The sequence below is a fragment of the Toxoplasma gondii genome, chromosome V, assembly GCF_000006565.2.
Source record: "Toxoplasma gondii ME49 chromosome V, whole genome shotgun sequence".
NCBI lineage: Eukaryota > Apicomplexa > Conoidasida > Eucoccidiorida > Sarcocystidae > Toxoplasma > Toxoplasma gondii.
In genome coordinates this window covers 1,584,119-1,604,853 of record NC_031472.1, presented here as the reverse complement: position 1 = coordinate 1,604,853, position 20,735 = coordinate 1,584,119, and the positions used below count along the sequence as shown (strand labels likewise).

General features: G+C 50.1%; 1 protein-coding gene across 1 annotated transcript in view; it reads left to right on the top strand.

Moving 5' to 3' along the window:
• The window catches only part of TGME49_286932 (ATPase family associated with various cellular activities (AAA) domain-containing protein), a gene marked incomplete at its 5' end in the record, with an annotated part of 48,845 nt that overhangs the window by 23,754 nt on the left and 4,356 nt on the right, over positions 1-20,735 (top strand). Inside the window, 25 exons of the mRNA XM_018782000.1 lie at positions 202-846; positions 1,710-1,873; positions 2,744-2,863; positions 3,381-3,584; positions 5,034-5,088; positions 5,424-5,568; positions 6,006-6,516; positions 6,738-6,998; positions 7,322-7,921; positions 8,627-8,794; positions 9,109-9,265; positions 9,755-9,907; positions 10,491-10,572; positions 11,492-11,636; positions 12,022-12,213; positions 12,500-12,736; positions 13,164-13,379; positions 14,561-14,749; positions 15,280-15,429; positions 15,963-16,427; positions 17,129-17,422; positions 17,711-17,973; positions 18,191-18,466; positions 18,977-19,130; positions 19,659-19,929. Coding sequence (XP_018637766.1) covers positions 202-846; positions 1,710-1,873; positions 2,744-2,863; positions 3,381-3,584; positions 5,034-5,088; positions 5,424-5,568; positions 6,006-6,516; positions 6,738-6,998; positions 7,322-7,921; positions 8,627-8,794; positions 9,109-9,265; positions 9,755-9,907; positions 10,491-10,572; positions 11,492-11,636; positions 12,022-12,213; positions 12,500-12,736; positions 13,164-13,379; positions 14,561-14,749; positions 15,280-15,429; positions 15,963-16,427; positions 17,129-17,422; positions 17,711-17,973; positions 18,191-18,466; positions 18,977-19,130; positions 19,659-19,929 — 6,117 coding nt within the window. The remainder of the gene's footprint in view (positions 1-201; positions 847-1,709; positions 1,874-2,743; positions 2,864-3,380; positions 3,585-5,033; positions 5,089-5,423; positions 5,569-6,005; positions 6,517-6,737; positions 6,999-7,321; positions 7,922-8,626; positions 8,795-9,108; positions 9,266-9,754; positions 9,908-10,490; positions 10,573-11,491; positions 11,637-12,021; positions 12,214-12,499; positions 12,737-13,163; positions 13,380-14,560; positions 14,750-15,279; positions 15,430-15,962; positions 16,428-17,128; positions 17,423-17,710; positions 17,974-18,190; positions 18,467-18,976; positions 19,131-19,658; positions 19,930-20,735) is intronic.

Sequence of the window (20,735 nt, the reverse complement as noted above, 5' to 3'; positions counted from 1 at the left end):
TCCCGTTCTCTCGTGAGACGCTCACGCTGGTCGCAAAAACTTGTGCGACTTTCTCGTTCCAGAAAGACAGCTCCAGCCGTCTCTGTGTCCTGCAAAGAGAAGGTACAGAATTTCCAGGGGAGACAGTCTCCCTGGTGACTCTCATCCGATACCGCGCAAGTGTGCTAAAGCTGAATTTCTGAATTCCTTCTTCGTGTGCAGGTCGGCGGCGAACGACAACGACGCCATTCTCAGAAGCAGCTTCCCCTCGGCATTCTGCATGTTGCACTGCTCTGGATATTTCTCCGGATCTCCTGCGACTCCTGCTTCTCCCTGCCTTCGCGTTCTCTTTCATATGGTCCTTCGGAGGAGCCTTGAAGTCGCGTTCCTCGCGTTTCTTCGGAAAGCTCGTGGAGGAGTTCTTTCAAGATCGTCTTACGCTTCCTCGCGGAGACGACGTATTCGACTTCGCTCTCAACTTTGAATCCGTCTTCGGTGTAGGCTACTCCAAGTTCTTCTCCCAGACTTCCCCCTCTCGCGAAGCATGCAGAGAGGGTGGCGGGGGACAGGTCAACGGCCCTGGCTCCGAGGAAGACCGAGAAGCTCTCAAGCGGACCAGGCGAAGCTCGGGAGCCGGCAGAACGACCTTTGGCGAAACGAAGTTCGGTACAGGCTGGGAGGCGTCGGAGCTGGAAAAAGCTCGAAAAACTCTGCATGCGTTTCTCTCCTGGGAGGCCGTCGTCCCTGCCTTCTCCTACGACCCCCGTCAGCCGTTCTTCTCACTTCTCGTCCCCACCAAGGAGTTCGCAAGGGCCGCGTTTCTCCTCGATAAAATGATCGAGGCGAAAAAGTCCGTCTTTCTCACCGGTGAGCTCCCCGCGCTAAAGCCAGGCACACGACGCGCGACGCAAGTGACAGTATAAAACGAAAATTCATTCATGCAAACCTACGGAAACCACACACAGTCCGACGTATATACATGTGCGTGTACGTACACATGTATCTATATCTATATATCTATATATGAATATATATGTCTTTCATAATGTTTTTTTGCCTATACTTGTAAACAAACAAATGTATGGGGTTGCATACACGTTTATATCGACACCCATGTATGGATGTATATGTGGATTTGCGGCTCTGAGTGTTCCGGTGGAGTCCGCTGGCGAAATACATGCATGTGAATCTGTTCCGGTCTCTTCATGTAGCCCAGCCGCTTTCCATTTCGCTATTTAACCATCATTAGAGGCTATTCCCCCATCGAGAGGAACGTGGATACAAACATGCATATGTCTAAGCACAAATGAATATATATATATATATATATATATCTATATATATATATATAAGTGTGTGTGTTTTCAAGTTACTCATATTCTTTTTGTACATGCTGCGTTGGAGAGACGGCTATGGCGTTTTTCAAAATGAAGAAGAAGGCGTCTTTGTCTCTTTTTCGTTTACGATGCGCATTTAGAGAGGGAAAACGCTGTTCATGAAGAAGGTGGATGTACACTGAGATCAACAGTGGTTCCTGGACCATCCCCAGAGACGGATGTCCACGCCTGCGTCTAAAAACATCGATATCCATAGTGATACGTATTCAGACGTACTCATATAGGTATATATATATATATATGGTTTTGTATGTCTATATTTGTGTCTATGAATGGCAAGGGGTGCAGTGCTTTCGCAGTCTCGTCTGGTTGCGTCGATTCTCTTCTATTTAGGAGCAGTCAGTTCAGGTAAAACGACGGTGGTGACTCACCTTCTCGACGAAAAACGCGAGTCGGGGACGCTGCACACGATTCGTTTGTGTTTTCCTGCCCGTACAAAGGCGGACGAAGTGCAACAGACAGTCGAGTCGAAGTTGGAGAAAAAAAGGAAAAATCAGGTGAGTATCGGAGCTGAAGAAGCGGAAACGCCTCTGCGGAGATGTTCCAGCATCACAAATATACCAAAGAGAAATACTTGGAAGAACGAAACAAAAGCGAGACCTACCTGCAGACGCATACAGGCATGGATCTACACATGCAAAGAAGATTGTGAGCAGAGGCTTCTGCCTTCCTAGAACGATCACCTGCGTGTCATTGCATTTTCAGCTAAAGCATATTTTGGAAAGATAGATATAAATAAATAGATATAGATATATAGATAAAGATATAGATTTATATATATATATATATAGGTAGATATAGATATAGATATAAATAAATAGATATAGATATATAGATAAAGATATAGATTTATATATATAGGTATATAGGTAGATATAGATATAGATATAAATAATTATAGATATATATACAATTGTACACGCATATTTTTTTATGTATTTATGAATGTGAACAGTTTGTTACCGTGTCCTGTGCAAGCGGTGGAATGTTTTAGAGTGTACGCCACAGTGTCTTTTCTTTTGCATGCGCAAGGGAGATTTTCAACACTTTGCAATCGAGGTCTTTCAATACCTGAAGAACAGGATCTTTTTCTTGAATTTTCTTGAATTTCTTCTCTTTCTGCCGCTTCCCTTTCTTCCTCTTCGATCTTCTATCTTGACCTTCGTCTCTCTGACGTCTCCGTTCTTCTCATGTACCGGTTCTTTCATTTTGCGCCCCGCTTCCTTATTCCCTCGCCACCTTCCTTCTCTCTCGTCTTCTCTCTTCTCTCCTCCTCTGTCTTCTCTCTTCTTCTCTTTTCTCTCTCTTGTACGTTGCTCTTCTGCTCTCTCTTCGATTTGTCCTCTCTGTTCCACTTTGGACTCCAGCTGAGTGCACCAGGAGGTCGCGAGTGTGTGCTGTTCGTGGACGATGTGAATCTTCCTTTGCCGGAAAAGACTGGAACTCAAGCGGCAATCGAGTTCCTCAGACAATTTCAGGAATTCAAAGTAGGAAAGGCCGGACAGACAAGAAACCAGAGTCGCTACTTGCTGCGGTACATCCATTCAAACGTCGACTGGAAGTGACTTTTGAATCATCTACCACTGAATCGCTCATCAGTCTTTCTCTTAAACGTCGTTCCACCTTGCCCTTCTCATACATGAGAGCGTCACATAAATTCTACTTGCAACCGTGAAGGTATATATGCCGCTATAGGCATACACAATCCTTACAGACAGACACATACATACATACATATACATACATACATACATACATCCATACATACGTACATGTACATACATGTACATACATACCTGTACATTCATAGATGCATCCATAGGTGTATGCAAGTCTCTACGTACACAGAGCAGGAAGTGTAGATGTACGTCTCACCTCTCATCTGCTTTCACACAGATGCGGAAGCAGGCATATATTCGCACAGACGCATGACTGTTTTCCTGCAGTTGTCCAGTTGGGTGCATGGGTCTCTGTGCAGTTCCTCTGTTTGGGTGGGTGTTTCAGGGATTTTACGACAGCAAGAAGATTCAGTGGAACGTCATCGAAAAATGTCTCCTTCTCCTCGGAGGAGCGCCGCCGTCGAGCGGTCGCAAGCCGCTGCCGCCGCGATTCTGTCGCCACAGTCTCTCCCTTCGCCTCGCTGAACCTGACAACGTTTCCACGCAGAAAATGTTCCTCGGCATCCTCACAGGTTACTTCGAGGCTGAGGTGAGCAATGAACATTTGCCTTCTCTGGGGAGGATACGCGAGCAGGCGACGACAGAGAGAAGTCTCTCGCGCTTCCGTTTCGACAACAGGGTGCCCTGTCTCCGACGGTAGGGACGTTCTCGTGTGGTTTCGAGAGAAAAGCTGAATTTGTGTGAGTTAATGCACCTGAGACAAACGTCAAGTTTCACTCCGAGTAGGAATCGTTCCGGAAGTCGAAGAATTGGTAGGATTTTCGAGGCTTCCCTGAACTTCACCTATTCAGATACGCCGCAAATGCACTTCTCCAGGACGCTCCATGAAGCTTAAATTCTAGAATCGGAGACGTGGAGATTCCTAGAGCAGTCTTCACTCTGCGAACTCGCACGACAGTTACAGGTGCAAATTGAGTTCTTGCATCACCAAAATTCATGCATCTGCAGCTGATCCGACGCAACGTTCGTGGGCAGGACTCAGTTCCTCACAGGGAGAGTCCCCTGCGCATTTCTGCTTTCTATTTCGATGTGTGACCAAACTCGGCAGTCACAGGCAACACCCAAATTCCTGTTTAGGTCCACCTCAATATCTGCCCGCAGCTACGCCCCTGCGCACAAGCAATTATACCGGCCATGCAGCTATATGTATACACATACATAAATATATATATATATATAAATATATACTTATATCCGTATATGTGTATATATATGTATGTGTACATTTGTGCATGAGTATGTATTGGTGCATGGATAGAGAGGGTAATGGGAACTGGTTTCGACGGGGTTTTTCTGTTGAGGTGAGAAAAAAGAGCAGCAACCCCCAGAGCCAGAACGATATCGAAAAGTATTCGCATGCAGTGTGGAATAAATTTTGTGCATGAGCAAGCGTGACACCTGTACTTGTTTGGCGTACAAAGGTCATTGCAACTCCGAAACCAAAAGCATAAGATGAATTTCGATTTACAGAACACCGATCAAAGACAAGACGTTCCCGGAAGAGACTCACAGATTTGGACTGAGTCTCCTCGAAGCGATGCCAACACAATGTCTCCACGACGCACACAAAATGCCGCGGAGAGACAAGTCCAGCTGTGAATCAAACTCACGTCGCGCAACGCAGAGAAACACTGAGAAAATGAACAGATAGTTGGAAAACAGAAGCGATAGTGTCACATATACATATCAATATACATATAAATATATATATATATATGTATTTATATATGTATATATATATATATATGTATATATATACATGAGACTATCGTATGCGTTGAACTGGGCGCCACCGCGAGAATGAAGCACGGATCTGAAAGTAAAGAAATCGAAAAAAAAATAGGGATCGTTGGAGAACGGCCGACAGAAGGGAGTTGGCAAATTTGCCTGCTGATTCAGGCCTCGAGGAGATTCTGCGTTTCCGTCTTGTGACGAGTTCCGAGTTTCTGCAGCCGTGATGGTTCGTCCTTTCGTTCAGGGTGTGAACGCCGACATTCGCTTCGCCGCTAAACCTCTCGTCGACGCAACGATTGGTGAGTTTCTTTACGACTGAAGCCGAAGGCGACAGAAAAAAAATGCAGAAAGCCTTTGTCCCTTTTGGAGTATCTGTTTTCTCACAGCTGGACATACATTTTTTCAGGATCCTATGGCCTGGACAGGAATGCGAGAGAATTCACCATCTCTCACCACTGGAGAATCGTTCATTGTCCGAGGTATCCTGGGGACTACAGCGTCTCGGATTCAAGTCGCACAGTGACGCATCGCTCCTCCGTCGTGCAGAGAGACTGTCGAGGGATACTGTGATGTCTACCAAGCGTAGCCTTTTTTTTCGAACCGCAGAGCGTTGCACTCTTGTTTTCCTCGACAGAGCTATACACTCAAGTCAAGGAAACGTTTCTGCCGACGCCCCCGCGCCCTGTCTACGTCTTCAGCTTCCGTAACGTGAAAACACTGTTTCAGGGGATTCTTGCAGCGAAGAAGACCACCCTCCCTGACAGAGACGCTTTAATTCGGTGGGTGCGGAGACACCCGGACGCTCTTCTCTCTCTGTGTGTGTGTCGCGCTCGGCTCTTCTCTCTATCTCCTCTTCCAGGACTCTCTTACTTCCCCTCTCTCGCTAGATGTCGCTGTTTTTCTCTCTCTCGCCATCGTTCACACTTGGTGGTGATCTCTCTTTTGACCGTTCTCTTCCGAAATCGTCATTTCGCGCTGCCTTTTCGATCTGCATTGTGCCTTCTTCGCCCACTGCCTCTTGAGTTCTTCCAGCTGGCCACCCTGCCGCGTGAAGCCTTTCCTCTCTCTGTTTTCCATTTGCAAATTCCCCTGCCCCTGCGTCGGCTCTCCCTTCCTCCGTTCTCTCGTCCTTCACTTCCAAGCTTTCCTCTCTGTTCACTGTCGTTTGTGCCCGTCCAGTCTCGGTTTCCTTCTCGCCTTCCCGTCGTCTGCGCAGGCTCTGGATTCACGAGGTGTGTCGAACGTTCTACGACCGCCTGATGACCGACGAAGATCGGCACCGCTTTCGGACCTCTCTGGTCTCGCTGGTGAACAGGAAGTTCTCCCTCGAGTGGAACGAAACCCTCCTCGTTTACCCCAGCTCTCGCCTCTGGGGCAACTTCGTTTCTCCGGAGAGACTCTACGAAGAAGCGCCTCATCCGAAGCAGGTTCTGCCCATCCTCGAGACCTTCCGCGACGAACTCTTCGCCTCCGGAGGCGCCACAACAGCCGGCGCTCGAAACGGAGACACTGCAGACACTGGAGACGCTGCAGACAGTCGCTCCACAGGTGCAGGAAGTCGGAGCGCAGGCAGCAGCCTCGTCTTCTTCTCGGAGGCCGTCGAGCATCTTTTCAAGCTCTGCCGCATCCTCATGCTCGCGAGAGGAAACGCCCTCCTCGTCGGCGTCGGCGGAACAGGCAAACAGACACTCTTCCGACTCGCGGCGTTCATCCAAGAGACAGCCGTGGTGAGGCAGAGCGACGACGCACCGAACGCAGAAGAGGGTGCCGAGAGAAGACAAAGCGGGAGGAGAAGACGTCATCGGAGAAGAAAAAGACCAAGCCTGGAACGGAGCAGGAAACAGCAAGAGGGAAATGGCGTGTGCCTCTCTGAATTCCACGCGGGTCTCGCGTAACTGGCCTCTAGAATCTCTTCTCTGCTTTCTTTTTGCGCGTCTTCATTGCCCAGGTCGAGTTCGTAGCTGCGACGTCTTTCCATTCTACATGTTCTCTCGAGGAGGACTCACCTCCTCCAACGACTTGGACAGGCGAGCCTCAGCGGACGGAAACTTCTGTCAGCGTTCTCGACCAGTTTCGCGAGTGTGAGAAGTCCTTTCTGCTTCAGTCGGGACTCTCTAGATGTCTCCCCACAGCCTTCCTTCTGACCGAGACGCAAATCGTCGACGACGGCATTCTGCAAGACATCAACACTCTCCTCAGCACCGGCGAGGTAAAGTCCCCAGTGCAGACGGTCTTGGAGGCAACAGTACGCTTCTCCTGAGCCTCACATCTCTTCTCTGAAGTGCGTGTGAGAAGAAAGATATGTCCTCTGGGAGACTCGCTTTCGCGCCCTCGCATTCTCTGCCTCACTCCTATATATATATATATATATATATATATATATATACATAGATAGATACATACATACATACATAGATATAGATATATAGATATATAGATATAGATATGTGTATGTATATGTGGAGAGAAAGAAGGGCACATACATACACACATGCAGATACATCGATAGTTGGTTCGTGTGTCTCTGAGCAGATTTCCTCAGCTTTGGATGCGGAGACAGTGGACAAGATTGTTGAAGATCTTCTTCCGTTGGCGAAAGAGACGCGTCGGGATACAAGTCGCGACGGACTGTTGCAGCTGTTCCAGGAGCGTGTTGCCCTCAACCTCCACGTCGTTCTCTCGATGTCGCCGGCCGGCTCTGCGCTCCGCGAGCGTCTCCGGTGCTTCCCCGCTCTTCTCTCTTGCTGTTCGGTGGTGTTTTTCGACTCCTGGAGCAAAGAGTCTCTCTCCGAAGTCGCCAGGGACTTCTTCTCAGCTCAGGCCTCCGCGACGCAGGACGCTCCGGCCTCGAGTGGCGAAGTCCCCTTCGAGGACAAGGTCTCAGGCGAAAGCGAGAGCGTCTGGGAAGAGGTGCAGACGGCTTCAGGAGAGAACGAATCGCTTTTCGAAAAGAGGATTCGGGCAGCAGGAGAAAGAGAGGACGTTGAGGCAAATGCTCAGCGCCGAGCATACCTATGCGTCCAGATGCATCAGAGTGCGATAGAAACTTCCAAGGCGTTTCTCACGCAACTCAACCGCCCCGTCTACGTCACTCCAAAATGTTTTCTCGACCTCATCGGACTCGTCGTCAAGGTAGGCGAGGAAAAAGAAAACGCAGAGCGAATTTCGAAGAAAAGGGGAGAGACCGGGTCTAGGAAGAGAGAAGAGAAAGGACGAAGATGCGGTGACAGAACGCGGCGTCGCAGGAAAAGAAGCAAGGAAGTAGAGCTACGAGACAGAGAAAAAGAGAGCCACAGGCAGGCAGCGGGGACCGGAAGAAGGAGACTCCTCGAGAAACGGGAGAGAAAGAGAGACAAACGAAGTACGAAGTAGCAGAAGGGAGACAGGGTGAGCTAGAGGGCGAAGAGACACAGGCGACAACAGGAGACCAAGACAGGCAGTTGAGGAAAAAGGAGACTTTTAAAAAGAGAGAGGCCAAACAACAAGTCGTCCCTGTCTTCCATTGCACTCTTCAGCACCAAGGCCTGTCGCATTGCCGTCCAAAGTGTCGTTGCATCTGCGGCGAGAAGCATGTCTAAAAGAGACGACTTTTTCGCCAAGCGTTTTGCGCGTTCATGACGTTTTTTCTCGACGGAGAGAATGGTACTCCTTTCCCTTAGTCAGGAATGCTTCGGAGTGCGGTTGCACCTTCGGAGGGGAGGTCTCTCTCGCTGATCGGCGTCCTGGGCACGCAGAAATCCACGCATTTAGCGAGAGGAAAACCTGCGCGCGATGAAGACGGTCGGTGTGACTTTCTTTTTTTTCTTTCCACATGGCGTTGACCGCTGGTCTTCGCAGCTGAAAAACGAAAGACAAGACGCCTTGCAGCGACAGCGATCGCTCCTTTCCGCGGGACTGACGAGACTCCACCGGACGAACGCACAAGTGGAGAAGCTGCGAGAAGAACTCGAGCAACTGAAGCCTGTGCTGGAAACGAAGAAAATCGAGTCGGAGCAGCTCCTTGCCGTAAGGGAAGGAAGGATAAGGAAAAGAACAAAAAGAGAGGAGACGACGAAGGCGAAGGAAGAGGAAAAGAAGAAGGACGAAGAAGGAATAGAAGATGAAGACGAAGGAAAGAGAGAACGACGCGCAAGAGGGGGAAGAAAGAGAAGAAAGAGGCGAAAAAAGAATTGATGAAGTGGAGATACCTTCTGCAGAGGCAATGTGACCAGCAACGTGAGTCGCGCGAGAGACCAGCAAGAGGAGATTGATCGAGCGTCGAGCGTGTAGTTCCGAAAGCAGAACGCCAGTGACAGTGTCTTTTTTCTCGGTCTTTGCAGACTGTAGAGAGCGACCGAGCCGCCGCATGCAGCGAGCAAGAGAGAGTGGCGGCGGAGAGACGACTCGTGATGGATCAGCAACAAGAAGTTTCTCTTCTTCAGTCGGATGCCCAGAAAGATGTCGACACAGCGATGCCTGCTCTCGAAGCTGCTCTCGGTCCGTTGGCGTGCGAGGCGAGGAAGGCCGAATTCGGAGTTTTCTTTTTTTATTTTCTCGTCATTGTCCTGTTTTTCGTTTCATTTCTGGCTCGCGCCTGCCCATCTGAGTTCTGCCTTGCGGCGTCTTCTTCCTGTTCGCTTCTCTTCCTCTTCTCTGTCTTCTCTCTCTTCTCCCGGCTATCAACCTTTGCCTTTCTGCTTTCTCTCGGTTCTCTTTCTTCTCCTTGTCCTCAGCGGTCTTCTTCTTTCTCTTGTCTTCCTCTCTCTGTCTCTTTCCTCTTTTGCTTGTCGTGCTCGCCTCGCTCTTACCTCTCGCGCGTCTGCTGCTTTTCCTCTCTTCCCAATTCGCTATGCATGCAAGAGGAGCCTGCCTCCCAACTGCTTCGGCGGAAAAGCACCGTTTTTGCTTCGCCTCTGTCGCTGCAAACGTGAGCAGGAAGAGCGTGAGTGCGTCTGCCTCAGGCGTTCGTCTTCTTTTCTTGCTCAGCCTCTCTCGACGCGCTTGACAAGAAAGACCTCACAGAAATGAAGTCTTTCGCGAAGCCTCCGCCCCTCGTCGTCGCCACAATGGAAGTCGTGAATCTCCTTCTCGGGGAGAAAGCCGACTGGGACACCGCCAGAAAGGTTCTCTCCGATTCAGGTAACCACGAGCAAAAGAACCGAGGTCGCCGGAACTTTGCTGACTTCTCGGTAGCTCACCAACGGCAGAGACTCGCGCGCAGCTTCACATATGCGCAACCTTATTTGCGCGTAGGTTATCACCCAACTACACCTGCATTTATGTATATATACATATATATATACCTATATACATATATACGTATATATATATATATATATAAGTTTATTTGTTTATTTGTTTGTTCGTTTTTGCATCTGGAAATGCAAAGACGCCTGGGGAGATCCGCAGGCAGATTCAGGCATCCCGATCTATGTACTTTCGCACAGATACACACATTTCGAAGTAACTAAGTTTGAACAGGACGACGCATCTACATATGTGCATGCGCGGAGGGACTTGGATACTCGTCCACGCGCATGCAGGCATGCATGCTTGTCTCCATAGACGCATGAGGACGGGCATCAGCAGGTTCGTATGGAAGCAGGCATCCTACTCGGTAGCGTTTGAGGGGGAATCGCGGCCCTGCAGATACTTTGGGGTCTTCTAACTCTCTCGGTTTTCTGTGCGGTACACGACTTGTTTTCACTCTTTGCATTTGCAGGTCTCATGACGAAACTGAAGAATTACGACAAAGATCACATTTCTCTCGGACTGCTGAAAAAACTCGACAAGCTTCTCCAGAGGTGAGCGATCAAGCACAGCGGCTCTTTCCTGCACGGTGCATTGTGCAGACGGATGACTGTTTGAACATTCCTTGGCGTTTCCATAGTTCGCCAGACACAGTCGTTACTTGCAGGCAGCGTTTGAGCACTATCACGCTTCTGGGGTATCGTATACCATCAGTTCCTCCCAGAAAAGATGAAAGGCGTAGAAACGCTAAATCGAAAGGCGTCTTTGACACAACGTCACCTACGTTTCGTTCATGAACATCTGCCCTGTCCAATTGGGCCAGTTGTCTTACAAGAGGTTTCGAATTCGGTAGAATCATCTCACTCAGATGCCTCGACGCCAGTCGTCTAGACGCAGGTGACGAGAAAAACACTGAAGGGACTTTGACGCGGAGGTACAGAGCACAGAGTGCAGACAAGAGACTCGCGAGAGATAGACAGAGAGGCGATGGCGAGAAACTGCTGGAAACAAAGGCGCCAGCGATCGAGTACACTCGCTGGCAGCTACCTGTTCGTTTCTCTGCTTCCGCCGCCGTGAAGATCGAGAAGTAGAGAGGTGAAGGGAGCAACAGGCAGATGCAGAACGATATAGTTTTATATAGGTAAAGACAGTTACAGGAAGTCTGAAGAGGGCGCGCGAAATGCGCTTGAAGATGCAGAGAGATGCAGGTAGCTCTAGGTCCGACTCCGGAGAGAGAACTAAGCGCGTAAGGAAATGTTTGAGTGTGTGAGTGAATCGAGGTCAATCTAGAAACGGGTGTTCACGCATCCAAGGCTGTGGAAAGATGCAAAGGGCCGCATGTTGAGCGCATCACGGGGAGAGAGATGCTCGATTCAACAGGTACAGATATCCAGAAAAAGATGAGAGACACAAAGTTGCGGTCTTACCACGTTGCTCGTGTAACCGTTTCTTCTCTGATTTTCCGTTCAACAGGTCCGATTATACACCTGAACAAGTTGGCAAACAATCTGTCGCAGCCATGTCACTCTGTATGTGGACCCTCGCCATCCAAACATATGCGAAAGTTGCTCGAGAAGTTCAGCCTAAGAGAGAAAAGCTCGCTGCGATGAACGAAATGGTCAGGTTCCTTCTCTCCTTCTCTCCTTCTCTTGCTTCCTTTGTTGCTCCTTCTCTCTGACGGTCCAGATGTCTCTCGTTCTTCTGTTTCCGCAGCCTCTCTTGTTCGCTACGAAATTAGCGTTGTCCTTCTTCAGCCCTCTTTTCCGTGTGCTTGTCGCTTTTTCTCGCTTTCTCATCGTTTCCTTTCGATTTCGCTTTTTCGTTATCTTCGCCAACTCTTCAGATTCGAGGCACACCCGAATCAAGGGAGGCCGCGTGAACGAAGGGATGTCCTGCTCTGTTTTTCTTCTTTACGCTGTGGTCTCTCCCTGTCGCTTTGGTCTCGCTCTGCTGTTGTCTCCCATGTCTCTTCTCCTCTTCGTGCATTTTCTTCTCCTACGCAGCTCGACCGCGCTAGTGCTCAGCTTGCAGAAGCAGAAGAAAAGCTGAGTCTCGTCATGGCGAAGGTGCAGGCAATGGAAGAAAGACTCGCGACGCTGAATGCGGAGAAGGAGAAACTTCTCGAGGAAACAACTCTATGTCAACAACGTCTCAACCGAGCTGGAATCCTCACTTCCGGTCTTGCAGATGAAGCAGTATGCCAAGGCGTCGAGAAACAGATGCCAGCACGGTCACAGTCTCGCTCCTTCGTTTTCTCTCTCTTCCGTTATCTCGTTCTCTTTTGGTATCTCATGGTCTCTCTTTCATCCCCTCTTCGCTCTGTGTCTCTGTCCCTTTCGCTTTCTTTCTTTTTCTCTCTCCCGTTCCCTCTCCCTCTCGCTCCTGCATTACCTTTCTTTCTGTGTCTGTGTGGCGTTCCCCTGTCCGTTTTCTCTGTGAATTCCGGTATGTCTTTCTGCTGTCGTTTTCTCTCCTCTGTAGGCGAGATGGAAAAACACCATCTCCATCCTAAACGAGCAGCTTGTGCTCGTGGAGGGAGACGCCTTTCTCTCGGCCGCTTCCATTTGCTACTGTGGGCCTTTTACCGGTCGCTTCAGAGGGATGTTGCATGCAAGCTGGACTGAACTAGCGAAGCATTCTGGCATTGCATGCGCCGACAATTTCAGCCTCACAGAAGTGCTCTCCGACCCCATCGAACTCCGAGACTGGGACCTGCAAGTAGGCGAGGAAACATGCAATTACAGCTGTAATAAACACGCAGATATTGGATAAATAAATGGATAAATGTGTAAATAAATAGAAAAATAGACAAATAGATATATAAATAGATGCGTAAATATATAAATAAATATAAAAAAATAAATGTATATATGAAATAAATAAATAAATACATGGTTCCAGGAGGGGAAAGAGCGAGGCGTCATCTTGCAAACTCGGTCCACAGCTGCACAGGAAGGAACAGAAGGCGATTTCCAAACCTCGCGTTGACAAAACACAAAAGCTGGAAGGGCAACGATATCGACAGCTCCGTAGAGTGACACCGTTTCCCTTTGTGTGTGTGTCTGTGGGTATGGGTGGCTGTCGCGTAGAGCGCGCGTTGCAGCTTCAATTGTTCGTTATTGTTTTTGGTTTCGGACCTCTGCAGGGCTTGCCTTCCGATCGAACTTCTCTCGAGAGCGGTGTGTTTGTGCGTTCTGCTGGGAAGCTGGGGAGAGCGCCGCTGGTTATCGACCCCCAGCAGCAGGCGAAAAAGTGGATTAAAAACCGAGAGTCGGAGAACGGCCTGCGAGTTCTCGATTTGTCTCACCCGAAGCTCCAAACAATTCTGACTTCATCGGTCCGCGTTGGGCAGCCAGTCCTGGTTAGCAGCTCCCGTGTACCTTCATCAAGAGAAGGAGAGCACAGTGCAGTGGCTTTCGTTTTCAGAGGGATAGCGCCATTTGCGGCCATTCAAAACAAGGCGAGACAGAAAGGCGCGAATGCTTGAATTCACAGGTCGAGTCTGAGTGGATCTCCAGGAAATAAATATGGTATCCCATGCCAAAGAATGCAGGGAAGGGGGGCGTTTCACCATCACAGCGGCTTCTACGTCTTCTGGAGAGAGGTAGCGATTCCAAGTGCTCTGGATGTTGGCTCTAAGAGTCGAACTCAGTTGATAGGCAACAATGGAAAAAAGCGACGCTGCCTGGCTTAAGCCGTCAATTGGGTTGGTGCCGAACAGCAGTCAGAAAGAACTTCGCTCGAGCGTTCATGAGTGGAGTTGTATTGAGGGTGATTGTATCGCATGTCCTACAGACTAGAAGAGTGAAGCGTTTGCACGCATCTCAAGAGTTGAGAGTCCTCCAGCGTATCCTAGATGCGAGAAAGCAATTCACTGAGGTGTCTTGTCTCTCTCGCATGCCTGGGGAGACAAAGATTTCGTATCTTTTAGGTCCTGGAAATGGATCCCAGACATCTTGTTTGTAGCCCTCATAGATAGGCGGGATTCTCTTCAGCATCCTGAGTGGCTTGTTGCTGTTTCCACCTCGCCATCTTAGTTGAGCTTTATGTCTTCTCTGGTCTCTTTTTGTCGCTTCCTCTTTTGGTTTCCTCCTTGAAAGGGTGAGACAAGGTGATTCTCTGGGAAGCTCGAAGCCGGAGACCTACACGATTGCTCGTTTGGACAATCGTCGTTTAAAATCTGAACGACGGCGTTTACCAGATTATTGTCGCGTTTTTGCACAGTTCAGATGAGCTTTTTGACGTCCCGACAGCACGGAAATGTCGCGAGCTCGACCGTCTGTGTTCCGTGAACCAATCAGGTTCGATTCGTCTTGAACGTTCACTGCCGCGTGGATGACAGATACCCAAAAAAAAGACGGCTAGTTATGGAACAGAGAACAGAGTTCTCGCGTTCATTCTGCAGGCACTACTCCTGCCGGGCGTGATCGACCTCCTGCTTCAGACCACTGAGAGGGAGTCTAGGTTTCGAGATTCTCTTTTCTGGGGTCTTTTCAACACCGGAGTATGAGGAAACATTGTGTTCTGCTTGTCTTCCTTCAGCTTGAAGATGTCGGAGAAAGTCTGCCGCCGATCCTCGACTCGGTTTTGCTTCTGCCGAGAGTGCGCACAGTCGGCTCGAATCCGAAAATCAAAATCGGAGACAAAGCTGTCGAACTGGACCCCAACTTCTCTCTTTTTCTCTCCACCAAACTCGCGAATCCTCACTACCTCCCTGAGGTCGCCCTCAAGGTCGGTTCTTCTTCACGACGAGGACACAGAGACGATAGAGTACTTTTAATCCTGAGTCGGCCTGCAGCTGGGAGAGGCAGACAGGCCTCTTCTGTGTACTCGCGACAGCTGCAGTTGTCACATTCGCGTTGAGGTGTACTTCACAAGCCGAGGGCCTGAAACAACGAGGCTCCAGAGACACCCGTGCATGCGTTGACGTAGAGGTTCCCGTTCGACAAAACAGAGCGAGCAGATAAAGAAGGTAGAGAAGCTCTTACACAGCGTCTACATTTCTGAGTCCGTCTTACGAGTGATCTCTGCGTCATCGTGGGCGTCTGTGTGTCTCTTTCTCGCGCGACGTTCACATGGAGAGACGCACCTCACACCGACGACGCCTAACCGCATCGATTGCTACACACAGAGAAGCAAAGCAGATGAAGAGAGCGAGGCCTCTGTGTCTGTTTGCGCCTGCATGTACGTCTTCTTGGCGCGTCTGGGGCGCTATCAGCTCTGTCACCCCTTGAAGCTGCACTCTTCTTTTGGTCGTTCAGGTCCTCCTTGTTAACTTCACTGTGACTCCTGAAGGTCTGGAGCAGCAGCTGCTCACCGAAGTCGTCAGGCTGGAGACGCCGGACACAGAGAAAAGAGGCACAGAGATACTTGTGCAGATCACGAAAGACAAACGCGTCTTAAAGCAACTGGTAGGCGGCGCGTTAAATCGCGAAAGCAGACTTTGAAGCCGCGAATGCCAGAACAAGGCCCTACATGCTTCGTTCGGAAACATCTCGAGTTCTCGGTGACCAAGAACGTTCGTCTGTCGTGTCTGAATCCTACATGTGAGCATGCATGCATATCAACTCATAACAAGAACGAGGAAGACCTTCAAATTCCGGAAGAGATGGAGTCCGACGCATGCGGCGATGCGTGTGTGTCAACGGAGCGCAGCTTGCAAGAACGTTTAAGTCACTTCACGGGCGTCTCTGGGTCGTCCACATCCCGACAAATGTTTCTGGATTCAAATACTTGACTACACACAGACATCGACCAGCGTACGCGTCCACCTCTGATACACGACCTGAAAGAGGTAGACCTGTATACAACGTAGCTACGCATGCATGCATGTGTATACTCGTGTGAACATCTCTCGGCACCGAGAGAGAGAGAGACGAGACTGTGAACATGGGCTCAGGAGCGACGAGGACGCGAGTGTCGATTTCCCTTCCGTTTATTGTAGGAGGAGTTGATCCTTCAGCTGCTGTCGGAGACCGGAGGAAACATTTTGGACGACGAGAAAGTTGTGCAAGCTCTGCACCGCTCTCGGTCAACAGCTGAGAGCGTGACGAGGCGCTTGCAAGATGCAGAGAGCATTCTGGAAGAAGTTCAAGTCGCGCGGCGGTTCTACTCGCCTGTAGCCTCTCGCGCGGCGTTGCTGTACTTCGTTGTGGCGAGTCTTAGCGAGGTTGAGTCGATGTATCAGTACTCTTTGGAGTTCTTTACGCTCGTCTTCCGAGAAAGTCTCAAGCGAGAGAACGCAGACGCAGCCTCCGTGCAGGCTCGCCGCGAGTCTCTGCTCTCTGCTGCGACCCACACTCTCTTCTCCAATGTCGCTCGGGGCCTGTTTCACCCGCACAAGCTGCTCTTCGCCTTTCTTCTCGCTGTCGAGATTCTCAAACAAGAACGCGCCAACTTTCAACATGACGTGAGTCGCCGGACTCCACACGGAACGTACAAGCACTCAGACGGCCGCAAAATGCTCGCGGCTCCTTTGATGTTTGCATGTTCACATGCGCATGGCACCCGTTGGAAGCCAGCATGCCGAGATCCACACAGAGACGCAGATGGAGGGGGCCAGAAGAGGAGACACTGTCTGACAGGTCGGTAGCAGAAACGCACAGAAGAAAGTGCAGGCGTCGGGGACTCGGATGGACTGCCTTTAGCTCTTTCTCGCTGCCTGTGAACATGGCAGTGTCGGCGGAGCTCTCCTTGTTCTCCTTCGTCTCCACGCGGGGCGAAGGTGTACATCTGTTGTTACTCGATTCTCCAAGATATATGAGAGAGGGAAGGGTGCTCTGCCAAACGAGCGTGAGTCGCTCTCTTCAGGTTGAGACGGCGACGTGGAACCTCCTTGTTTTATCCTGCAGCAGATCGCCTCCATCTACGCGACGAGCAAGGAAACACAGCAGCGACAGAGACAAACATACACATACACACACAGAGACATCTGCGTGAAGCTCGGAGAAGATGGAGTCTTCGCCTTTTTCACCGTCTCGTGTCTGTCTGCTCCGTCTCCTCTCTTTTCTCTCTGCATGTTCTCCCTTCGTCTCCCTGTCGCCGTTTTGGGTCTGTTGTACGCGTCGGTTTGGGTCTCTGTCTTCTGCCGCGCATTTCTGATTTTCTCAGGCTTGGCAGATGTTCTTGCGGGGCGTCTCTCGTGTAGGAGAGGCGCGGGTGCCTGCAAATCCTCTGCCTTCCTTGTTTTCGGAGACAGAGTGGAGAAACGTGCAGTTTCTGGAAGAGAACTTGGAGGTTTTCAGAGGGCTGTGCGCCCACATCGAGGATCACACAGAGGCCTGGCTCCTGTGGATCGAAGGCGACATGAGTCTCGAAGCCAGTCCGTTTCCCTTCTGCGGCTTGTCAGAAGAAGCAAAACTGCTTCCTCAATTGCTCCTCGTGAAGGCGATTCGAAGCCGACAGGTGAGCACATGACTGGCGCGCGCGCGCGACTGAACAGATACGTGGAGAAACCTGCGAGTAAAAAAGTAAAGAGAGAGTCGAAATCAAGTCTCAGCATGTTCCTGTCTTCCGAGCTTGTCTCTGCATGCCGTGACGGCTGTGCCGTCGAGACTCGGAGAATCCTTCTCGCTTTTTGCTTTTTTCGACCTTTTCTCGGATGCTTCACCTCCACACACGCCACACTGCGCCGGTCTTCGCTTCTTGTAGCTCCGGCACAGAGCTGTGTTCTCCTTGTCGCTGGCGCCTCAGGTCATCTCTGCTGTCCAGCAGCTGATTGTCAAGGTGCTGGGAGAAGCCTTCGTGGACTTCAGTCCGTCTCGCTTCCAAGATATTTTCGCGGCTACATCTCACACGACGCCGCTCCTGTTCATCCTCTCTCCTGGAGTCGATCCCTCTTCCTCGCTCTTCAAGTTCGCGAGAGAAAAAGGCCTTCCAGACGACGCGCTTCACACCGTCTCCCTCGGCAGAGGCCAGGGTCCCAAAGCCTCCCGGATTCTTGAAGGCGCGATGCGGTCAGCCACGCGCAAAAAGGGCACTCGTTCATATCCGAGTATAGGGCGGTTGAGACATAAAATCCGATAAAGCGACATGCGTCTGCACAGCTCAGTAGCTCGGGAGAGAGGGAGAGACAGACCAAACAACGGGCAAATTGAAAATAAAGAGTTACACTCGTCCTAACGTTTGAGTCCCAAATCGATTGTTATATTTGGTCTCTGGCTGTGCCTGCAGAGATGGAAGCTGGGTGCTGCTGCAGAACTGTCACTTGGCGAAGAGTTGGTTGCCCGTTCTCGACCGATTCGTTTTTTCGCTTTCTGAGGCAGAGTCGTCGCCGTCCGCCTCTTCTCCTCCCTCCTCGGCCTCCGAAGTTCCTCAAAACAAAGAACGAGATACGCCGCTCTCTCCCAAATTCCGTCTCTTCCTGACGTCAATGCCGGCGCCTTACATTCCCGTCGCTGTCTTGCAAAACAGCTTAAAAGTGACTCTAGAACCTCCCAGTGGAATCCGGTGCGACTAGCACTTTGAAGTTCTTCTTGGCACTTGCACAGCCATATGCAAGGGCTTGGACACACATAAGCACAGAAAAGTATATATATATGTATATATATATATACATATATATATATATATAATACATGCAATCGGGCGTGTGCAGATACATGCAAGCATTCATACACATGCATATGTGCACACATGGAACCATATATATATATATATATATATATACATATATATATACATATTATATTATTTATATATATATATATATATATATATATATAAATGGATATTCAGACGTGCCTGTATGTTCACACAGGTTTGTCTACAAAGCCTAGTCTTTTTACGTCTCCACAGGTTTTTTTTGAATGTTTCTCGATGTCGACGCGTGATTTCGGTGCGGTTCCAGGCCCCGTCCAGCAATGTCTGTGCATGTGTCTCGTATCTCTTTCTCCTGGCTCTCTGTGTTTATTTTTTCGCTTCCTCCAATCTTCTTCGCCTTTCTGACTCCGTTCTCAGAGCGAACCTGAAGCGCTCGATCATGAACACCATGCAGGAGGACCTCGACCTCTTTGGGCGGGCACCGGAGGGAGTGCCTGGAGACGTCAGCGGGAAAGCCGACGCGTGGACGCGCATTCGTTTCGCTCTTCAGTTTTTTCATGCTGTCGTCCAGGTAGGCTTTGACTTGCACCTAGCGAAGCAAAGGCGTGACGCATCGTGCGTTTCCGACCAGAGTTGCTCGTTTGAACGTAAATCCACGCCAAGACAAGGAACGTCTCCTCCTACGACTGGCGATCCTGAAAGGTCTTCTCGATGCCGTTTGGTGGACCGCGAAGCAGGTCCACGAATCGTGCGTTTTTTGTGTTGTCTCTGTGGTCGAAAAACGTAGGCTTCGAGAACCTGGTCTCTTTCTGAAGAGAAGCCCACCCGTAGAGAAAAAAACGAGATCCATGCCCAATTACTTCGAATCTGTTGAAGATAAACAACATGCATGCACATGGCGTCGATTCAGAGTATCTCGTGGTCAGGTGATCAGGTTCGAAGAGTTTCGCCCATGTCTCGTTCGTTCCCCGTGTTCAAGTTTTCTGGTGTCTTTCACAGCCAGAGAGCGAGGCTGGCGATGACTTCGCTGTCTAGGCGGCTGTCGTCGAAGGCGAAATTCGCTTTCCCTTTCCAACGCTTTTGCCGTCTTCGTATGCAGGGCCGCCGAACCTTCGGAGCTCTTGGATGGAATGTCGGGCACCACTTCACGGACAGCGACTTGGACGCTTCGCTCGTTTTGTTCAAGACTCTCTTTCGGCTGCAAGAAAAAGTTGAAGACTTTGACTTTCTGCCGCTGCAGTACCTTGTGGGCAACATCAACTACGGCGGGTGTATCACGGACGAGTGGGATAGAAGATGTCTAACGAACCTTCTTTCGCTGTACGTGTCTCCCGAAGTTGTTCTCGAAGAAGACGCGCTGTCGCATCTCGGTGAGAACTTGCAGAGCACCGGAAAAAGCGGGAGCGGGTCTGCTCGGTGTTCAAAGAACTCGACCTTGTCAAGCTTCTGGTGTCTGTCGAGCGCACTGACGCCTTAGGTTCGTTTTTCGGTGGAGGCGGCCCCCCGGTATACAGGGGTCGATCACAGGGGCAGTGTTTGCCTCGCATGCCTTGATCACTCTATCGGTTTGCTGTATAAATCAAGTTGAGATTGTCCGTTTCCTGCCTGCGGCGCAGTGACCTTCGGCCTCGTAACGAGGACGTGGAACACTCGATCGTTTAGATCTACTTCAGATGCGTCTTGTGCATGCATGAGCGGTCGGCATCTCGTTAGACAAGTAGCAGCAGGGTGGGGGTTTGGCGGCGTACACAGAGAGATGCAGGCAGAAACGCGAAACGTCTGCGTCGCCCAAAGAGTCTCATCAGGCAAACACTCGGAAACGGAGAAGTATAGAGGGCGGCAAAGGGAAAAGTAGAAAGCAGCAGAAAGTCAATGCCAGCTCATCGCTTAGATATGCAACATGGCAAGACTACCAATGGACCGGATCCCGTCTGAACTGGAGTGGAAAGCCAGAACGCTGGGCTCCCAGAAGACCCAATAAGAACAATACAAGTCCCCGGCGGCGCAAGATCAATCAGAGCCCAGTTCAACCTAGACTTCCTGTGAACGCCTCTGAAAAAATGAGTCTTCATAGTCGATGCTACCAGGTGGACTGCCTGGCTATTCGAAAAGGATGTCGTACTCTAGGAGCCACTCCATTTTCCTTTTCCATTTAGGTTTCAAGTTGGTGAACTCT